The sequence below is a fragment of the Artemia sp. Qi Xiang Cuo genome, chromosome 14 (genome assembly GCF_049724085.1).
Source record: "Artemia sp. Qi Xiang Cuo chromosome 14, ASM4972408v1, whole genome shotgun sequence".
Lineage (NCBI taxonomy): Eukaryota > Metazoa > Arthropoda > Branchiopoda > Anostraca > Artemiidae > Artemia > Artemia sp. Qi Xiang Cuo.
The window spans coordinates 66,460,001-66,483,408 of record NC_142807.1 but is presented as its reverse complement, the minus strand read 5'-3'; the positions used below and the strand labels follow the sequence as shown (position 1 = coordinate 66,483,408).

At 35.2% G+C, this 23,408-nt stretch overlaps 1 protein-coding gene across 4 annotated transcripts in view; it reads left to right on the top strand.

Annotated features, from left to right (window-relative positions):
- The window catches only part of LOC148944769 (uncharacterized), a 402,967-nt gene that overhangs the window by 147,879 nt on the left and 231,680 nt on the right, over window positions 1–23,408 (top strand). For 3 of the 4 annotated variants that reach the window (XM_089100060.1, XM_089100059.1, XM_089100061.1), the window contains exon 3: window positions 20,113–20,233. In XM_089100060.1, the coding sequence (XP_088956186.1) occupies window positions 20,113–20,233 (121 nt within the window). Of the gene's footprint in view, window positions 1–3,026; window positions 3,092–20,112; window positions 20,234–23,408 lie in introns of those variants that run through there. The other variant, XM_089100062.1, reaches the window with a different exon arrangement.

The following is a 23,408-nucleotide window of genomic DNA, read 5'->3' as shown; positions in this document are numbered from 1 at the left end:
ATACTATCTACACAACGTTAAATGAATAACATAATAATATTACACCTAATTCTACTTGTGGTACACACATAAATAATTTATAACATACAATATTTAGTTCAACATATTCACTGATGACATTAAAACACTTTCACTATTGGGATGTTTGAATTGTCAACGTTATTAGGAAGTAACACATGTAGCTTCACATCTATTCATCACTTTTCGTGTCCTTAGTGTACTACACCCTTCTGTTGTAAATTACTGTCCTTCACTCCTTTTGTCGTGGCAAAAATTTCGAAGCACTTACGTTATGGTTTCTTCATGAAACAGTTCGAGTCTAGTTGTCTTTGCACGGTAAGTTTTCCCTAATACTCAACTGGGAAATGACCGTTGAATAACATTCTAATAGTCAACTGGGAAATGATTCTTCTTACTATAGATGTTTGTGTTTTTCTTCTCGGTAGATCCTTTTTTTAGTACTTTTGAGGCACAGAGAGAACGTATTATTGAGTAAAATTTTTAAGTTGTGCCTTTTGAAAAGGGTTGTCGTCATATTATGGTGACTCTTTTAATATATTGTCTTTAAATTCAACTTCAAACATCTTCAAATATCATTTGACTTCAAACATCGTTTATCTTGTACTGCTCGATGGGGTTCTCAGAATTAAACTTCAAGTTGTCTTTAATTTCAGCTTCAAATATCTTCAAATGTCTTTAAGTATCTTTCAACTTCGAATATCGTTAAATATCGTTTAGCTTCAAATATCATCACTATACTGTCAAATTATTCTGGGGTCCATAGTGACTATCAACAGCGATATCTACGTATTTATATCTTGTACTGGCCGATGGGTTTCTCAGCGTTTATGCGATTATATAGTTCGTTAAAGCACTTGATACTGAGGTTCAAATATAGTGTTACCTGATACATAATATGGTTCATAGTCGGAGAAACGACAGTCGAAGGTAACTGTTGTTTTCGTAGACGAAGCTGGGATGAAGTTGCCTGGAGTCATGGTGAGTACTCTTCGCTGGTTGAGATATGATGAAAATAGATGTTACTGGGTCGTATCTGTACTGGGCAGCTTATTGTAATACTCAATGACCAAAGTGTCCATTTACTTTCCTGTAATAAAAACCACGCGGCAGAATCACATGTTCTTACACATACAATATAGAACATACAATGAAGTAAATACATATACAATAATTCACGCATTAATTGGGTTATAATTTCTTAGCTATGAGACATAATTAAATAAATACACTAATATTAGTACTCACAATGAAAATCTAAAACAGAAATGTCTTCAAATTTGTTTGGATAACGAAAATATCGATATTAAATGAGCGTAATTTACCCTACGTTATTAAGTTTGAGGTCTAATTTTACAATATTTTTCATGCCTGCATTGTTCACGCACGTCCGTGCTGTATAAGAAACGCACGTTGCAGCGTCATAACCACACGGTTTTACGCAAACGATACTACGATGGGGGAACAAGACATAACAAGGACTAGTGGAGACTTCTATACCCACTAGTTTTCTGATGTCTTCCCTATTTCTTGGCTTAGACGTTCTCATGTGGCTCCGGGTTTAACGGCTAAAATGCAGAGGTTCTTAGTCTCAGGATTTTTCCGTAATTGCAAGTCAACATTACTCTTTCGAATCAGACACTTCTTCCACTTACAGCACTTTGTAACAGAACTTCTTTTTACTTCCATTATAGAGGCATTTTTTATAGACAGAAATATGGGCGTTCAATGGGTGCCCCCCTTTCTCTAATACAGGCTGATATCGTAATGGAATACCTTGAAGAAAGGGCTATTTTGCTAAGTTTTTGTAAACCTGAATTTTTGGTTCGTTTTAAAGATGATATTTTTTATTTGTGGGAGCATGGTGACGAGTCTCTGGGTTCTTTTCTTCACTTGCTCGACTCTTTGGATCCAAAACTTAAATTTACTCAGGAATCAGACACAGAGAAGCGTTTTCTTTTCTTAAATGTTCTGGTGCACCGAAATGATACATGTTTCGAGTTTAGTGTCTATTGAAAACCCACACATAATGACCGTTAATTAAATTATTCCCCTAATCATTCTCCTGCTGTGAAAAGAGGAGTTGTCCCTTCTCTAATTGATATAGCACTGAAAGTTTGTTCGACACGCTTCTTGGATTTAGAGCTCAGCCACCTTTGAGATAATTTATTTTGGGAATGGGTATCCAATTAGTTTAATAAATTCTGTAATTGCAAAACTCATTAAAATATTATCTTACAGTTCCACATAAAACACAAATAAAAGGGAAAATTCAGTTTATCTTGGTCTCCCATACGTTAAAGGGGTTTCAGACCACATTTCAAAAAATCTAAGAAAAAATTACATTTACACTTATTATAGACCCAGAAAAACTATTAGGTCCCAAATTTATCAAGGTAAAGACCCTATCCCGATAAGTGAAAACTCCGGTGTCTACAGAATTCCTTGCTCGTGTGGTCTTTTGTGTGTCGGAAGAACTGATCAGCGACTAACGGATAGATTAACTCAGCACTCTAGTTCAATTAATAATACAATTAAAAAGCGAAAAAAACTGAAAATTTTGACTCTGCCCTTGCAGAGCACATTTTTGAAAACCCAGACCATACTATTTTGTTTAATCAAGCTAGCCTAATTTTGCATGACAAAGGTATTGTCCAGCAATACAGAGAAGCTGTTGAAGTTTATAAATACCAACATTTAGGTCTAGCTTTGAACAGAGATTCTGGTGATTTAAGAATAAACGAGTCATATTTCGGTTTTCTCAAAGGAGAAGCCGATACTTTAGTAATCTCTTAAATAAACCTTGAACTACTTTCCCAGTCATATAATCAAACACGTGAACAACCCCTTAGGTCTCAAAGGGTGTCTGCAAGAAATGCAATAATTAAAATCCGAATCAGATGACATAGTTCTCCAACTTATTTAATTGCTGGTTTGTTCTGTTTTTGAGTGAATGAATTGTTTTCTTTTCTCTCTCAGTTATTCGCTGGTATCCGTCGATGGCAGTTCATAATTTTTTGGATTTTGTGCAAATCGGGGATAATGGCGAATATCTCGCTTTTATGGTTCTTAGGTATTTGGTTTTAATTCTTTTGATTTTTGGCTTTTATTGAATTTTATTCATCTTTTAAGTTTTTGTTTTTTTCTTTGGTTTTTTGGTTCTTTTCACATTGACTATAAAAAACATTTGGCCTATAAAAAACCCAATTTTTGTTCGTTTTTCTTTCTTCATGTGATGTCAGGCCAATGTGGTTTAAAAAATTATATAAAAACCTTATATTCCCTCAGGGCATAACTTATATACAAAGTATTGCTTTAAATATACATATACATACAGAGTATATACCCAGAGTATATATACAGAGTATATAGTATAGTATAGGTTAGGTTTTTTATCCATTTCATTTCTTTTCAATTCCATGCATATTTTGTATTTTCGCCACTGCTCATTAAAAAAAACGGTATTTTCGCCACTGCTCATTAAAAACAATGGAATTAACAATGACAGGGATGAACGCTATCTATAGAACAACTTATTTGGCAATTCATAGGGCCAATTTCAAAATATTTACGCATTGCGTTTTAGCATGGAGAATATTGACATTTTTTTTTAGTTGGAACAAGAAGGAAAAAAGAGGAAAGACTTGATGATAAAGGTTCTCCCCTTGGATAATATGTTAACTAGGATTATTATACACATTTTAAAGTAAGAATTGTTTTCTTAACATGTCTCCTTATCAGGAGTCACAATTAGAAATTTATACCAAGCCCTGATCCTGAAGAAAATATCTGGAATAACCCGCCACTCTGTCAAACCCTATCAGTTCCAGAATTTGGCTGTAAAACAATCCTAAAAGCAAAGGGTTTTCGATGCAATATTTTATGTTTGGTAGGGCATAAGATATCTGGTAGTCTGTATGCCTTGTAATGTATGGTAGTCTGGTCAATCTCGTAGTCTGTGGCTGATAAGTCTCTATGTCAGTCAGTGACAGTTCTGTGATAAAATTGCTTGCTTTTTTAAATCATTTTACAGCAGAGTTTGGACACCTAATTGGGTTGTAATCAAGGCAATTTTATGCCAAAGTTTGCAGCAGAACTTGGGCTTCAGTTTGGGCCCAAACTTGCCTCTCCAGAAGCCTGTACAAACCGGAATTTGGCTGGAAACATCGGTATTATGTATTGTTTCAAGCAAAACTCAGTAATGGAATGGAGTATTGATAAGAAAATTGATTCAGTTTTCACAAACTTTAGAATTTTCTGCAAGGGCTTGGTCAATTTGCCAGAAAAAGGGTGAGCTTCGGCCAGGCTTCGGCTCGTGAGAAAGACGACATATGTAAGTCAGCTTAGCATCAGAAACACTCAGGAGTTAACGGTTCTAAAAAATATACAAAAGTTAAAGTGCACTTAGTCTTGCATTAGGATTGTTTGCAAATTGATTTATAGTTGTTTATACCATAGAGCATAAAAGCAAAAAAAAATTGATTGATTGTGGTGTAGCCTGATTTTATGCCACTGGTCAGAAGTCAACCCCCTCGAAAAGATGAAATCTTGACGGACTTCGCTAAGAGAACGTTGGAGAGTCTCATAAAAAACAGCCGAAAGAGACAACCCAGCTACATATTGTAGCTGATCGCTATGATGGCATGCTCCAGGATTTAATGGGCTGCGAAGTTGTCTCTCTGAAACACAGTAGTGGCTTGCCACGAACGGCGGGGAAGTCGTCCCGACAAAACCTTTTCCGATCGTCGACATATGGTTCGCGATTGCTGGGACTCGATCCTGCTGGATTCAAAAAGCAAAGCGAAACTGATAGAGTGCGTGTTTGAGGTATGGTCTGAGATTGATAGGAAAACGTTACCTTTCCCTGTTTACCTATCCGGAGGCTTTCCTAACAGGACCAAATTTGTGGAACTTAAACCAGAGAGTAGTGCTGACGGAAGCAGCAGTCTTACGGCTGACTTGAGCTGCACTCACGAGGAAGCAGACACTCCTGATGTCCTTCACGCACCATTCTGTGTTAAAACTGGATGTTCAGACGTGAATATCGAAGCCAATGACACCGATATCGTCGTCATCTTGCTTCAGTCTTTTTCTAAAATTGTGGCACAAACCAGTTCAACACCAAACATCTGGGTTTGCTTCAAGGACAAAGCTGTTTCTGTCACGGAGCCGGCAAATGGACTCCCTCCGTCTTTAGTCAACTCTGTGGCATTTTTGCATTGTTTCACCGGCTGTGATACAGTGAGCTACTTCTATTCAAAAGGCAAGAAAACGATACTAAAAGCAACAATGCCCTGGTTAACCCAAATTTCGGCTGTGACTTACCAAGTTTCAAGAGACATTTAAGAGGCCATTGAACTCGAGGATGAAATTGTGAAGTTGAGTCGAGACATTTTGATCGCGTCGTACGGAAAAAACGAAAACTTTGACTGTTTAAACGATCTGCGAGTTCACTTGTTTCCGTGTCGTAAAATATTGAACAGCCTACCTGCAACAGACGACTCGTTCATGTTCCACGTCAAAAGATGTATTTTTCAATGGTATGTGAGGCTACAGGGGCTTGTGCCTTGTCCCATTTACTTTTATCCCTTAGATTTTGGGTGGGAGTTAAAAGATGGAAAAGTTTTACCCAAGAAATCGACTCTTGCAGCCTGGCCATCTACCATTCACAAAGTTTCACCGTACTGCAAGTGTAAAAACGTGAACAAAAAGCCCCTGTGCAGCTAGGGGCTGCGATATTTTGTGCTCCTTTCGTGGAAAATGTTGCGAAGGGGAGTTTAGTTCTGACAAGGAAAAGTTATTCTGCATGAGAGTTGTTGATTTGAAGGGACGATGGGTAGTGGGCTGCTTTAGTAATTCAATGGGTTTTTCATGTGATCATTTATTCGGATTTCTGTTTTAAGTAATTCGTAATACTTTGGCTGATAAACTCTTTGTTTGCGATGGCATCTGTGTAGAGCTTTGCTAGCTTTTTGTCTGAGATTTAGCATTACAGTAAATAAAAAAGTAAGTGTGATGTGGTTGAAAAGATATTCCTTGGCTTCCGGGCATCTTGGATGCTGCTTCTTTGGTCGTTGATACTCGGGTTTCTGCGAAAAAAGGCGCATCAGACTTACTGGAACAACAATGTCCACTGAGGAGCCATACACAAGTTGTGAAACCCTAAGTTTCGTGATGTTTGCCGCCTCGTACGAATGTGCCGTTGTTATTTTTCGAATCAGCAAGGTCAATTTAGGGGGGGGGGCCATTTTCATCAATGCGTTTTTCCGTCGGGGTATATGTCACATTTTTTACTTCCGGCGCCCTGACTAAGTTGTAACAACTAAATATTTTTTAATAACCGCGAAGTAATTGAACAGCATATAGAAATATTGGATTGATTTATCAAGCAGCATTTTGTTCTCACCAGCTATAATACCAATAGTGGGTAATATACAGTCTTAAATTGTAAGAAGTATGCTTTAGTATCACTTGAAATGGAGATCAAATAAGACATAATATGAACTCTGGAAATCCGATTATTTCTCTCTATACAAGAGTGAATTTCAAGCTATGATACAAATTCTAAAGCTAGTCTATAGACCTAATACTATCAAAATGGCCTTACTTCGAACTTGTGTACAAACTAATTATGACATATTGTCCTTTTCAAACAGTTCGTGGTAACGAACTGTAAGTAAGGAGCGACCTGGCTCAATGGTAACCGAAACTCTAGAAAACGGGATTTTGATACCAATAGCTACATGAAAAGAATTGGATTTTAATGCTGATTTCAAATATATAAGTTTCAAGTTTAGTTTTACCCATCAAAAGTTACGCGCCTGAGAAAATTTGGCTGATTTTCGAAAAAGGGAGAAAGAACCTCTAAAGATTATAGAACCTTAATGAAAATCACACCATCATATTCAGCGTATCAGTGAACCCTACTGTAGAGGTTTCAAGCTCCTATCTACAAAAATGTGGAATTTTGCATTTTTTTGCCAGAAGAAAGACCACGAATACGAGTTTATTTGCTTTTTTTTCTTCTTCTTTTGCTGATTTCAAATATATAAGTTTCAAGTTTAGTTTTGCACATCAAAAGTTACGCACCTGAGAAAATTTGGCTGATTTTCGAAAAAGGGGGAAAGAACCCCTAAATATTATAGAACCTTACTGCAGAGGTTTACCCTACTGTAGAGGTTTCAAGTTCATATCTACAAAAATGTGGAATTTTGCATTTTTTGCCAGAAGAAAGACCACGAATGCGTGTTTATTTTTTTTTATTTTATTATATTTTTTTTCCCCAGGGGTAATCGTATCGACCAAGTGGTCCTAGAATATCCTGGGAGGTCTCATTGGAACGAAAATTAAAAGTTCTAGTGCCCTTTTTAAGTGACAAAAAAAATGGAGGGCAACTAAGCCCCCTCCCACGTTCATTTTGTTCCCAAAGTCACCTGATCAGAATTTTGAGATATCCATTTTGTTCAGCAGGGTAAAAAATACGATAAATATGTCTTTTAGGATGACTTAATCCCCCGAAGTCCTCGGGGGGACGGCTGAAAGTTGTGAACTTTACCCAATGTTAACATATAGTATTGGTTATTGGGAAGTATAAAGACGTTTTCAGGGGGGATTTATTCTGGTAGTGGGGGGGGGGGTGGAGGTGGGTCAGGTTTTTTTTGGGAGGATCTTTCCATGAAGGAAGTTTTCAGGGGGGAAGGGACATTGCTGTGAAGAGGACGCCAGATTTCCCAGCATTATTAAAAAAAAGATCAGAAATAAAAAAAAAATAGTTTTTCAACTGAAAGTAAGCAGCAACATCAAAACTTAAAACGAACAGAGAATATTACGTATAGGACTGGGTTCACTCCCTAGTCAATACCTCGCTCTTTAAGCCAAAGACTTTTTAGTACTTTCATAAGAGCTATTTATTCTAATTAACGGCCTTTGTGATTAAGCGGTCATTTTAAAGAATGGGAACAAAATTCAAACTTTAGCTTAAAGAAAAAGGTATTGACTAGGGGGCGAACCCCCTAATATACGTATTAAAAATATATGAATATAGAAGTTCGTTACGTAAGTTAATTCGTAATTTACGTAGATTTATTAGGCCTACTAACAAAAACGTTCGTAAATAAAATTAAACACGTTTAGAGAAATCCATTTAACCAAATAAAAGTAAAATTAATATTCAAATTTTGTTTTAATTATTCATGAATCAAAACCTGCAATAATACAAAAACGTTCAAAAATTAAATAAAAAAAACAAGTTTTTTTAACTGAAAGTAAGGAACGACGTTAAAACTTAAAACGAACAGAAATTATTCCGTATATGAAAGGGGCTGTCCCCTTCTCAACGCCTCGCTCTTTACGATAAAGTTTGATTATGTCTTGCAACTTTATTTTTTTAAACAATAAAAACTTTAGCGTAAAGAGCGAGGCGTTGACGAGGGGACAGCCCCTTTCATATACGGAATAATTTCTGTTTGTTTTAAGTTTTAAACTCCTATATTATTTTGTGTTTTCAGTAAAGCGCTAGTTTTGTATAATCCTAAAAGCATAGGAAAACATAATTAGTTGGTTTATTTGTACTAGTTTCATTAATATATGTTAGATAGGCTGTGAAGTAATAATTTTTGTTCGTTTTAAGTTTCAACTTCGCTCTTTACTTCCCTCAGAAATTTTTTTTTTGTTTTTTTTTTAAATTAATAAAACTATAGAATGATCTTCAACAGGAGATGGAGGAATTCGGTGAAGCCTTATTGCAAGCATTATCACTTTGCCTGGAACTCATAGAAAATGTAGCATTTTCTGATGTGAATCCAAAGATTTTTATTATATAACAATATTTACACCCATGGCTTACTGCTAATTCGTTTTTTGTAGCCTATATGTTGTTATTGTAACGACTTTTTCTGAGTTTCAGTTACTATTAAGCTGAGTCACTCCTACTTATAGTTGTGTACCCCGAACTTTTTGGTTCCAGTAAATGAATAAAGATTATTAAGGTTATTTATGGAATGACATTGCTGCAGATAAGGGAGGAAGTGAGGTTAGTACTGGGTGCATTGTGGAGTTGGATGTTAAGTAGGGTTCTCTGGGGGTCCTGAAGTTGACGGTCTAATTTTCATCAAGATGTACTAATGCTTTTGGGTTTTATCTCCCTTATTCGAAAATAATGCAGATTTTCTCTAGATTCAGAGCTTTTGGTTGGTGACTCTAGAATCACCATGAAAATCTGATTCTTTGATGTATTAATTGAAAAACTTTTTTCCAAAAAAACTTTTCCACGAAACAAGTTTTTCAAAGAAAAGTAAAGAGCTATATTAAAGCAAATGTTAAATGAACGTATGTTACCACAAACCGGAGCAGAGTTATTGCCCCTTAAGTCTTTTAAGGACTAGAACGTCATTTTTGTTTGAATGGGAAAAATATTATTACAAACCAAAAAAAGAGTAAATTGCCTTAATAATCAAGATTATGGTAAAGAGCTAGTTTTATTTTGTCTCTTATGAAGGTTACGAAACGAAAAAATTTAATGTTTATTTTGCTTTCGACAAAGTCCAAATGACGCAAAGCTCAACTGATATTTCGTTGGTGTTAAAATCTCTTTTTTTTTCTTAGAATCGGTTTTTTTCTTAGAATCGGTTAGAATCGGTTTTTTTTCTTAGAATAGGTATTAGCTAAAGTTGTCCTTTATTTGTAGTTCGTTACCATGAACTGTTTTATATGCTGGGCAGTCATTCATAACAGATTCAGTTTTACCCTGAATTAATATTTGGAATTCTAAGTAGATTATCAGATTCAAAATGCTTCCAAAGCAGCGTATTGGGACCATTTTCGTAAACTTTCCCAATATAGATAATAAAATTGAAAGTCAAAGAAAAACTTCAAGTCTCTTTTCTTAAACTTTGGAATTGAATTTTGCAACGCATGGGAATTTAAAGTTATCATAGGCAACGCAATACGGCTGCCTAGGTAAACAGCAAAGTGGGCTCTATGTCTCACCAGGACACTTTCGCTCTATAGAGAAGGCCTTTTAGCTCTTTGGAAGATTAAACATCATGTAGCTTTTCATTCTAATTATTTTAATAACTTTCCCAGTCAATCCAGAATTCAACAGTATAACTATTATTAATACATGTTTTAAAATTATGTCCAAAACATAAATGGTAAACAAAAATTTTCATTCTTAAGGAGAAAAATTAGAAAAAGCTTTAGAAATATTCCTTTTATTACCTAATAAAAAAAAACTAATTGAATTGAACAGTGTGGAATATAGCACACTATTTCTTCTTAGTGGAGATGGGTGCCTAAGGACTTAAAATGCCTTTTCTTACCCATGTTTTTGGACTTCCACACAAAAATATGTAGGCGGATAAATACCGTTATAGGATGGAGACTGCAATAGGAGTTCTGAAAGTATGAAAGCACCTTTCTTACCACGGATACGATAGTTTATAACAGATACGCTATTTTAAAAAAATTCATGGTTTTACGAAAAAAATTGGAATTTAAGAGCAAAGGACATTTGACAATCATAGGCAGCACAATTACGCTGCCTAAGTAAAGAACGAATTTGGCACAATGTATTATTTATTTTTTCTTTAGACCAGGGCACTTCGTATCGAAGGAGTTGTCGTAAGAACTTCGAAAAGGGCTCATTCACTTGGAAATTGGAGTGGCTTGTGCCCTTTTTAATAGTCAAAAGTGATTGGAAGTCAACTAACAGCCCTTCCACGCCAACCATTTCCCCAAGCACACCCAATCAAAATTTTGAGATAGCCATTTTGCTCAGCGTAGTTGATTTCCAGAAAGAAATTATGTTTTTGAGGAAGACACTCCCCAATAGCCTCTGGGGCATATGAACTTTTTTATAGAAAGTGTTGTCGTAGAAACTTCAAAAAAGGCTCATTCGATTGGAAGTTCAGAGGGCTAGTGCCCTTTTTTATAGTCGAAAATAATGGAGGGAAACTAACTCCCTTCCCTCTCACACCCCCACCTTTTCCCCAAACATATCGAATCAAAATTGTGAGATAGTCGTTTTGTTCAAAAAAGTTGAAAGTTTTGGAATCTAGGTCTTTAAGAATGACAACCCCCCCCTTAGCCCTCAGGGCAAGGGCTGTAAGTTATGCCCTGGGGCATTAAAAAGGGCTACTGCCCTTTTGAATAGTCGAAAGTGATTTGAGGGCAACTAACCCCCCTGTCACGCCCACCTTTTCCCCAAACACAGTCAATAAAAATTTTTAGATAACCATTTTATTCGACGTAGTGGAAAGTTTTCTGAAATTAAGTCTTTAAGGATGTCCCCCCCCCCCCCACTCCACGACCTTCCGGGAAGGGTTGTAAGTCATGCCCTTGGGGCATATAAGGTTCTTATAGACAGAGATATTGTAGAAACTTCGAAAAGGGCTCATTCAATTGGAAATTGAAAGGGTTAGTGTCCTTTTTAATAGTCGAAAGTGATTTAAGGACAACTAAACCCCCTCTCACACAAACCATTTCTCCAAAAATACCGGATAAAAATTTTGAGATATCCACTTTGTTCAACGTATTTGAAAGTTCTGTATAATAGGTCTTTGAGGATGATAGCCCCTTCAGAGCCCTCAGGGCAAGGGTTGTAAGATATGCCCTGGGGGCATTTAAAATTCTTATAGAAAGTTTTAAAGTAGAAACTTCAAAAGGGGATCATTTGATTGGAAATCGGAGTAGCTAGTGCCCTTTTTAATAGTCGAAAGTGACTGGAAGGCAACTAACACCCCTTCTACGCCCACCATTTCCAAAAACACATCCACTAAAAATATTAAGATTATCATTTTGTCCATTGTAGTTGATTTACAGATAGAAATTATGTTTTTGAGGAGGACACTCCCCCCACAGCCAGCAGGGCAAAGGTTTTAAGTTATGCCCTGGGGGCATATAAGGTTTTTATAAAAGCTTGGTCACAGGAAGTTCAAAAAGGGCTCATTCAATTGGAAATTCAAAGAGCCATTGCCTATTATAATCGAAAGCGATTGGAGGCCAACTATGCCCCCTCTCACGCCCACCTTTTCCCCAAACACATTCAATCGAAATTTTGAGATATCCACTTTGTTCAACGTAGTTAAAAGTTTTTGAAATTAGGTCTTTGAGGCTGACGAACCCCCCCCCCCTCCCCCGCCCCTACATACCTCAGGGCAAGGGTTGTAAGTTATGGCCTGGGGGCATATAAGGTTTTCATAGAAAGCTTTGTCGTAGAAACTTCAAAAAAAGGCTCATCCGATTGGAAATTGAAAGGCTAGCGCCTTTTTTAATAGTCGAAAGTGATTGGAAGGCAACTAACACCCCTCCACGCCCACCATTTCCCCAAACACATCCAAACAAAATTTTGAGATAGCAATTTTTTCAACGCAGGAGAAAGTTCTGGAAATTATACCTTTGAGCAGGACACTCCCCCCAGAGTCTTCAGGGGAAGGGTTACAAGTTATACCCTGGGGGCGAATAAGGTTTTTATTGAAATCTTTGTCTTAGAAACTTGAAAAAGGGCACATTCGATTGGAATTTCAAAGGGCTAGTGCTCTTTTTAGTAGTCGAAAGTGATTGGGGGGCAACTAGCCCCCCTCCCACGCCCACCTTTTCCCCAAACACGTCCAATCAAAAATTTTAGATAGGCATTTTATTCAACGTGTTTGAAAGTTTTGGAAATTAGGTCGTTAATGATACCAACCCCTCACTCCATAGCCCTCAGGACAAGCGTTGTAAGTTAAGCCCTGGGGGCATATATGATTTCATTTTGGCACATGTGTTAGCAATGTATTATATTTTTTTTTGGTTTTAGACCAGGGCACTTCGTATCGAAGGGGTTGTCGTAGAAACTTCAAAAAGGGCTCATTTGATTGGAAATTATAGTGGCTAGTGCTCTTTTTAATAGTCGAAAGTGATAGGAAGGCAACTAACACCCCTTCCACACCCATCATTTCCCTAAACACATCCTATGAAAATTTTGAGACAGCGATTTTGTTTAGCGTAGTTGATTTCCAAATAGAAATTATGTTTTTGAGGAGGACACTCCCCCACAGCCCTTAGGGCAAGGGTTGTAAGTTTTGCCCTGGGGGCATATAAGGTTTTTATAGAAAGTGTTGTCGTAGAAACTTCAAAAAAGGGTAATTTGATTTGAAATTCAAAGGGCTAGTGCCCTTTTTAGTAGTCGAAAGGGATTGGAGGGCAATTAACCCCTCTCTCACGCCCAGCTTTTTCAAAAAAGCATCCAATGAAAATTTTGAGATAGCCATTTTGTTCAACGTAGCTGAAAGTTCTGAAAATTAGTTCTTTGAGGAGGACAACCTCCCCACAGTACTCAGGGCAAGGTTATAAGTTATGACCTGGGAGCATATAAGGTTCTTATAAAAGGCATTATCGTAGAAACTTCAAAAAGGGCTTATTCCATTTGAAATTGAAATGGCTAGTGGCCTTTTTAATAGTCGAAAGTAGTTGGAGGGCAAATAACCCCCCTGTCACGCCCACCTTTTCCCCAAACACATACAAACAAAATTTTTAGATAGCCATTTTGTTCAACGTAGTTAAAAGTTCTGGTAATTATGTCTTTGAGGATGATACCCCCCCCCCTTCACAGCCCTCAGGGAAAGGGTTGTAATTTATACCCTAGGGGCATATGAGGTTTTTATAGAAAGCGTTGTCGTGAAACTTCAAAAAGGGCTCATTCGATTGAAGATTGCAAGGGCTAGTGGACTTTTTGATAGTTGAAAGTAATTGGAGGGCAACTAACCCCCTTCTCATGCCCACCATTTCCCCAAGCACGTCCAATCAACATTTTGAGATACTCATTTTATTCAACGTAGTTAAAAGTTCTGGAAACTAGTTATTTTAGGATGACAACCCCCTCAGAGCCCTCAGGGCAAGGGTTTTAAGTTTTACTCTGGGGGCATATAAGGTTTTTTTTAGAAAGTGTTGTCGTGGAAACTTCAAAAAGGGTTCATTTGATTGGAAATGGAAAGCACAGTTTATAGAATTATCCAGTAAGTTTATCGCAGATCATTTCTGGTCGTCATTCTCGGTGCGAACAAAAAGCTCCTCCCACTTGTTTCTGCATTAGCGGGTTAGTGTGTTTTCGTCAATCGATGAGAAATGGTTACAAAGTGCATTATTCGTAATTGCAAAAGCAGAAAAAAAATTGGTGAGCCAGCCAAGTGGTTTGCAAGTGTCCCATCTCACAGGTATGACTTAATTTATATACAAATTTTGACTTAATATTTTATTTACATAAAGTGGACTCAACTGATTGGCCTATGTAGTATTTTATAAAAAAAACGGGGGCGGGGGGTTGATGAAATTTGTGAAAATAAGGAATTTTTTCTTCTTCTAATAACTGGTGGAGTAGGTGTGATGGTTTCAGGGGCGGATCCAGGATTTTTTTAGGGGGGGGGGCGCAAAATAGGTTGATCCGACAAACTTACGTTAGGAGCAAGTTTAATTAATGCAAACATGCGTTAATTAGGTAAATTACGCTACTTTATACTACTATAGGGGGGCACCCCTCGCCCCCCCCTCTGGATCCGCCACTGGATGGTTTATAATTTTTTTTTTCACGTCGTGATATTTATTTTCTACGATATTAATTTTCTAGATAAGACTACTTTCGTTTTGAATCAATGTTTTCGTATGAAATGGGCAGGCCTTTCCTGAACTTTAAACAATAAACACCTCTGTTTGAAAATCTTTGCACTTTGTGAATTTAGATAGCGATAAGGGTTCCTGATTGAGACCAATTTTAGGACTTGGGTTCTAATTATTGGTTGCTGTGGTAAAAGTTGTCACAATAGCCCTATCCAAGAAAATACCAAACGTCTGTTAAGAAGTGTTTTTCGTAAAATTCTTAGCGAACTTTAAAAATTTTATTTCTACTGATCTTAAGTTTAATATGGCCTTTACTTTTCTTTAAAAAAAACTTTCTTTTTCGTAAAGTTTTTCGTAGTACATATATATATATATATATATATATATATATATATATATATATATATATATATATATATATATATATATATATATATATATATATATATATATATATATATTTTATATATATATATATATATATATATATATATATATATATATATATATATATATATATATATATATATATATATATATATATATATATATATATATATATATATATATATATATATACTACGGCAGAAACTTTCTCAAAATGCCTTTGAAACCAACTTGAGACTTCGAAACCTATTTTTAATTCCTAAAAACATCTAATAATAACATTGCACTACTAATTACCGATTTTCATGTATGTATTGGAATAAATTACTTTAAAATTAGTTTCTTCAAATTAGTGTTCCAACATTGAAGCCAAGTTTCCCGTCCAAGAGAAATCTGACTTGTCTACCCGTGAAAAGATCTGATGCCGTTTATGTTTATATCTGCAAAAACGTTCTCTGGAGCACTCGCACCTCAGTCCGGGTTTTTATAATGGGTGAGATAGGGAATGACCATACTGCTAATTCTATAAACTGTGATGGAAAGGGATAGTGCCCATTTTAATTATCGAAAGGGAGTGGAGAGCAGCTAACCCCCATCTCACGCCCACCATTTCCCCAAATACATTCCATTAAAATTTTAACATAGCCATTTTCTTCAACGTAGTTGAAATTCCTGGAAATTATGATTCTGAGGATACCAAACCCTCCAAACCATTCAGGGCAAGCGTTGTGAGCTTTGCCCTGGGGCATATAAGGTTTTTATAGAAAGCATTTTAGTAGATAATTCAGAAAGGGCTCATTAGATTTGAAATTGAAAGGGCTAGTACCCTTTTTAATAGTCAAAAGTGATTGGAGGGCAACTAACCCTCCTCTCAAACTCACCATTTCCCCGAACACATCGAATCAAAATTTTGAGATAGCCATTTTGTTCAACGTGGATGAAAGCTCTGGAAATTAGGTGTTTGAGGATGACAATCCCCCCAGAGCCCTCAGGGCTAAGGCTGTAAGCTATGCCCTGGGGGTATATGAGGTTTCTTATAGAAAATGTTGTCGTTGAAACTTCAAAAAAGGCTCATTGAATTGGAAATTGAAAGGGCTAGTGCCCTTCTAATAGGCTAGTCAAAACTGATTGGAGGGCAACTAACTTCCCCCTCAGGCCCACCATTGCCCCAAACATATCCAATCAAACTTTTGAGATAGTTATGTTTCTCAACGGAGTTGAAAGTTCTGGATATTATGTCTTTGAGGCCTATCAAAAAGGTCTGGAAATTATATCTTTGAGGATAACAAATCCCCCCAGCCCTCAGGATAAGGGTTGTAAGTTGTGTCCTGGGAACATATAGGGTTTTTATATAAAGTGTGGTCATAAAAACTTTAAAGGAGGCTCATTGGAATGTTAATCAGACGCTTTATTGCTCTTTTTAAGAGTCAAAGTGATCAGAGGGCAGCTACCCTCTCACCCCTACACACACGTCATATTGTCCCGAAATGCGTCTAATAGAAATTTTGAGATAATCATTCTATTCAAAATAGTCTAAATATCATATAACAAGGCTTTTGGGGTTGTAACAGTCCCCAGAGATTAGGGGCAAGGGTTGTAAGTTAATCCCAGGGGATATTAAAGGTTCTTATGGAAGGGATGATCGCTTAACTTCAGAAGAGGCTCAGTCTTTCTCCCTGAAAAAGACGATGTCAATATAAAATGAACAGAAATTAATCAAAAAAACCTTTTGCACAAATATGTTTTTCAAAAAAAAGTAAAGAACTCGATTAAACCAAAAATGAACAAAAATAGAATCAAATAATCTACCAAGCAGACAACTACCACAAACCAGTATCAATAAATAAACGAAACCTGAAACGAACAGAAATTAAAATAAGTCAAACCCAAAACGAGCAGAAATTAATCTGAGTAGGGTTCTAAACCCTATGCTTTCTAAAAGCCAGAATATAATTTGTACTTTAGTGAAAAAAATTCTTTTAAATGTTTTCACTTTTATAACTTTAAGAAAACAAAAATTAATAAAGATTTTAAGGAATAAATATCAGCATATGTATATTAAACTGACAATGCACATTTTCTTCTGTAAATTCATTTGAATTTTTTTCATTTTCAAATTCATTTTATCGAATGCGCATGTTTCCAATGGGTTTGTCTGAAAACCTAATGAACTAATAAACATTTATAATTTCCGATAGAATTTAGAAGAAAACAACAATTAAATAGATTATAGAAAAAACACTTATATAAATAAAATTATGAAAATTAGGGAAAAACATTTTTCGACTGCATGAGCTTATTTTTGTTAGACTGTCCTTGTATGGAAAATAATAAACTTTTTATAATACCTTTTTAGGTCTAATTTACACTTGCTTTACATCAAATTCAGGGTGATATCTTTGGGATTTACTTAAGTATCGGATTGAATATTATATTGATCTGAAATACTATTAAACGAATAGCCACTCTTTAACTCTCAGCCGCAAGGATACAACCTTCGAATAAGCATTAATACTAAACAGTGACCAAAACTTTCCATTTGAAAATCAAGTAATTGTAAGCCAATTGAGCCAATCCATTCTCAGAAGCACAATGCTGATAAGGATAAGCAAAAACTTTAAAATATCGAAATACAATGTTAAAATTTAAGATCTTTTAAAATGTGTTAAAAAATTGTTGCATTAAACTCAAAACCAACTGTGATTCTATTTGTTAAATTGGCTAAATACTACATATTTACAGTTAAGCATGCAACGTTTTCAACCGTTCAATACTAGGTTTTCAGATAGCCAGCCTAAAATTATTTTGTAATTACTTTTTGTCTCATTAATTTTTCAATCAGTGCCAAAAGTATCACTTATTTAGTCGGATAAAGCACCCTTTGTTGTCACGTAACCAATTTTCAAAATTGTTTCTCTCATTACCGTAAGTGTCACCACTATTTTTGTGTCAGTGGAAAAAAATGTCATTGCATTGTTGTGTCATTACAAAATTATCAATGTTTTTCTCTGTCACTTGAAGGTGTGTCATTTTTTCTCTGTTGGCAAAAGTGTCAATGTCTCTTTTCTGTTATGTCAATGGTAATGTCTTTTTAATGGCAAAATATTATAGCACCAACAACATACAACTATGCCAGTTAATTTCTTTGAGATTGGCTATAGGCAAGAATTAATGACTGTACTCCTTCTCAATCTTGCAACGTCAAGATAAGTTTTCACGCTTGCATGAACCACAACTTAGCTTTTCCTCCAAAGATCCCTAGCTGAAAAGACTCAGCTTTTATTGTGAAAATGTCTAATAAAAATTTGACAGAAATTAAAAATAAGACAATATAGTATTTTATTTTCAAAAAGACTATCAAGATCTCTGAATTGCCAGAATTCATTTTGTGTAAGAAAAAAAATATGAAAATTATTACAATTATATTAGTGCAATATAAATTTTAAAATGGTAACAAGTTGACGTTAGAATAAGTGGTAAGATGACATACTAATAAATTGTTTTAATACAATCAAAAATATTACGAAATATATGATAATATTATCATAATATATGATAAAAGTCAGAACAAAAATAATACGCATAAATTGAGTAAAAATTATAACAAACCCAAATAACTGGCTCAACCACGATAGTTGAGTTGGCAATTCACAAATTTTTAAAAGATGTCCTAAACAGTTTAGGTGTGATGTTAAAAGACACCAACGGATTATCTCTCAGTAAGTTTTTGAATCTCATATAACTCGAATGGGATTATCGACCAACATGTTGACCCTGTTTAAATGGGACGAAGCTCAACTTCAAAATGTATTAGTTTATATTGAGTCACAAACTATGGATGCACCGGCTCTGTCCATGAAGCGTTAGCTTATTTCTGTTAGACTGATCTTGTATGGAAAATAATAAACTTTTGTTAACAGAACTAAGTTACATCAAGCTAATCAAAGCTTTCTTAGGATATAAAACAGAAAAAGACCGAAGAAAGATTTTTTATCATACTTGAAAAGCTTGCTGATGTCATTAATTACAATGGAGATACGACTGAAAACAAACTCCTAACGTTTTAACCAGTTGCATTTCTATTTCAGTATTTAATTCACAGTCTTATCATTGTAAAACAGCTTTCCTTATGCAGTCCACTCACAAACTGTGTTATTTGTTAGTAGATCGTAAAAACATATGTTAAAAACAAAGGTTCAGGTATAAATCAATGAGACTTTGAAACTAGCATGTAGATTAAGCTTACAATGGTATAATCAGCCATGCAGTGAAGGAAGAGGGTGAATCAAGTTCTTATCTCCAAATGAGACACATTAATATATAAATATAAATTTTTGGATGATCTAATTGCAGTATACAGACTTGTCAAAAAACTATGTTTTACTTGAAACGAATGGAACTTTGAAACGGGACCCTAGCTACTTTTATGATAGCTAACCATTAATAAGCTTGCTGATCTAGAAAATGTTGCCTTATAATTACTATGATGAAGGTTTTAGAACAATTGCATGGGAGGTTTATCATGTGATTTCATAGAATTTTTGTAACTTTTTAATTTGATCCAAAGATGCATAATTTAAATGCTAATTTTTTTGGAATTCGACTGTATTTTGATCGGCTGGAAATATACTATTAGCTTCTTTAAATGGAGTTTCTTTTTCTAGTGACTTTGTTGATGCTGAATGAGATCGCCAAAAAAGGATACGAGATTTAGAAAAATTGCATGGGATTTTTATAATGTTGCATGGGATCTTTTATATTTTATAATATGATTTCGTAGATTTTTTTGATTTTTTAATTTGATCCAAAGATACATAATTTAAATGAAAATTTTTTTTGGAATTTGATTGTATTTTGATCGGTTGGCAATATACTATTAGCTTCTTCAAATGGAGTTTCTTTTTCTAGCGACTTTTTTATGTTTAATGAATACGGGATTTAGAAGAATTGCATGGGATTTTTTATGTTTTATAATGTGATTTCATTGAATTTTTTTTAACTTTTTAATTTGATCCAAGGATACATAATTTAAAAACAATTATTTTGGAATTTGACTGTATTTTGATCGGCTGGCAATATACTATTAGCTTCTTCAAATGGAGTTTCTTTTTCTAGTGACTTTGTTGATGCTGAATGAGATCGCCAAAACTTTTCCAAAGGTCGGCTTTCTTGGAAATACATCCTGCTGGCGTGGTGGTTCACCAAAAAGAAGAAGATATTCTGAACAATTGAAAGAGTACGCAAGGCTTTATTCCTTACTTATTTAGTATCTTCTTACATATTCATTTCTACTTTATCTTTAAAATTTCTCATGAGTTTCTTTTTATTTAAGTAGCAAATGCTGTAATGGCTTCAGAGCTAAAATCCTATACAAGCCGAATTATGTATTTTTTTTAGTTATTTTTAGTGGTTGTAGGAGAATTTTTTTAATATTGAAGGATAGCGAAGAACTAGTAACAGCTAATAGGGGGCTCAGGGGTCAAATCGCCAAACCTTATACAAGGATAATGAGTCACTACCAACATTTTTTTTCGAATTTATTTACCAATCTCTAACATTTTTTTCTAAGGAGACCTTTGTCATCAATCACAGGTAACAGTCTATTTCTAGGTTTTTTAAGTGTATCAAATCATCAGTTATTCATCAAAAGTAACAGACTGATGTTCATATTCCTATTTATAAATATCGCCTGCATAGATATTCTTTACGACTACATAGACCTACAGGGACTTTCCGAAATATCCCTTGGCGACTTTGGCGACTCCCGAATCTTGTTTATGACTTTTCTATATACCTCCCAGATTAATGTTTACCACCTCAAAAACTGTATATTAGTCTTTCCCATTATCTTCAACAAAACAGTTTGCTTTGAAAACTTGCTGAGCTAACCTGGACACACTTACTAAGCATTTCTCAGTGACTCTGATGATGTTTTTGAACAAATAGACATAGAAAAGATATGTCTTAATCAAGCCCCTCCACTGAAAAAAGGGTATTATGGTGTATAGCACAAAGCGAGTTTTTTTTAGCTTTGAACGAAGCAAGGTTTAAAGGTGGATATTTCCTACAGGTTCTTTCAAATATTTCGAGGTAAGCTGGCCTATTCGAATAAAGGATATTAAAATCTGGTGGACCAAAAACCCGCTTGTTGCGATTATCGTGCTTTACTGCAAATTAAATAAAACAAACAAGTTTTTTTAACTGAAAGTAAGGAACGACGTGAAAACTTAAAACGAACAGAAATTATTCCGTATATGAAGGAGGCTGTCCCCTCCTCAACGCCTCGCTCTTTACGCTAAAGTTTTTTTATTGTTTAAAAAAATAGAGTTGGGAGAAAGTCAAACTTTATCGTAAATATCGATGCGTTGAGGAGGGGACAGCACCCTTCATATACGGAATAATTTATGTTCTTTTTAAGTTTTAACTTCGTTACTTACTTTAAGTTAAAAAAACTTGTTTTTTTTATTTAATTTTTGAACGTTTTTGAATTAATGCAGGTTTTGATTTTGGCTCTCCGTACATGAATAATTAAAACAAAATTTGCATATTATATTTGGTTAAATGGCTTTCACGAAACTTGTTTAATTTTATTTACGAACGTTTTTATTAGTAATAAATATACGTAACTTAGAATTAACTTACGTCACGAACTTATATATTCATAAATTTTTAACACGTATATTAGAGGGTTCGCCCCCTAGTCAATACCCTGCTCTTTAAACTATGTTCGAATTTTTTCCAGTTCTTGAAAAATGACCTCTTAATCACACTCAGTTGATCAGTTGAAAAACTTGTTTTTTTTATTTAATTCCTGATCTTTTTCTTTAATAATTCTGGGAAATCCGGCGCCCCCTTCATAGCAATGTCCCTTCCCCCATGAAAACTTCCTTCATGGAAAGATCCTTCCATATAGCCCCTGACCCTCTCCTTCCCCCACCTACCAGAAAAAATATCCTCTGAAAAAGTCTGTATACTTCCCAATAACCAATACTATATGTTAACATTGAGTAAAGTTCATAACTTTCAGCCCTCCCCCGGGGGACTTTGGGGGATCAAGTCATCCTAAAAGACATTTTTATCATATTTTCGACCATGCTGAACAAAATGGCACTCTCAAAATTTTGATCGGGTGACTTTGGGAAAAAAATGAGCGTGGGAGGGGGCCTAGTTGCCCTCCATTTTTTCTGGTCACTTAAAAAGGGCAATATAAATTTTAATTTCAGTTCCAATGAGCCCTCCTACGATATTCTAGGACCACTGGGTCGATACGATCACCCCTGGGAAAAAAAAAAAAAACAAACAAACAAACAAACAAACAAACAAATAAACACGCATCCTTGATCTTTCTTCTGGCAAAAAATGGAAAATTCCACATTTTTGTAGATAGGAGCTTGAAACCTCGAAAGTAGGGTTCTCTGATACGATTAATATGAGGTTGTGATTTAAATTAATTTTTTATAATTTTTAGGGGGTTTTTACTCGTTTTTTCTAAAATAAGCCAAATTTTCTCAGGCACTTAACTTTTGATGAGTTGGACTAAACTTAATGAAACTTCTATATTTGAAATTACAAATTAAAATCTGATTCTTTTGATGTATCTATTGGTATCAAAATCCCGTTTTTTAGAGTTTCGGTTACCATTGAGCCGGGTCGCTCCTTACTTACAGTTCGTTACCACGAACTGTTTGAAAAAGAAAAATATTTGCCCTAGACGTGCTCCTTAATGTAAATGCAAAATTAAAAACTATGCCATTTTCTTATTTGTTGAACTATCACACAGTTAACAAGTTGAAAAAACACTTACAAAAGATAAAGCGACATTAGAATTTAGAAATTTTTTATATAGACCTACAATGGAATATAAATTTTCGAAGACTTTGAGTCTGTTGTTGAGCAAACAAGAGTATATTTTGGCCAACATAAGCCGGCGGCTCACTCAGAGCAACTTGGCCCTTCTTGCCACATTGAGGGCTTAAAAGAACTTTTAAAAGACGCAGAAGTTTCCCCTAGATAAAATATATGGAAAGGATAAACAAATGATAACTCCAGAGGGTGACAAAGATAAATTAGACAGTAAAATGTACTGGATTTGTGAAAAACCTTGTGAAAAACAATATCCCAAAATAAATATGAAAACGGTCGGTTCTCGACCATAATCATATTATGGGAGTTTCGGAGATAGGTAAGCTTTATATACATAACTTCTTCCATAATCGCTCCTACGACATTCAACATATTTTGCTAGGTTTCTCAAAGCTTCATAACATGAAATTTGAGTTTGTTCACATTGGCTAAAACAAGCGAAAATATATGTCATTGTTTACTCTTAAGTGGCGGGGGATTTTGGGCGCCTTTCAGCCAATGGAATAGCGTCAGTATACGTTTGACTGAATGGGCGTATTAATCGCTGA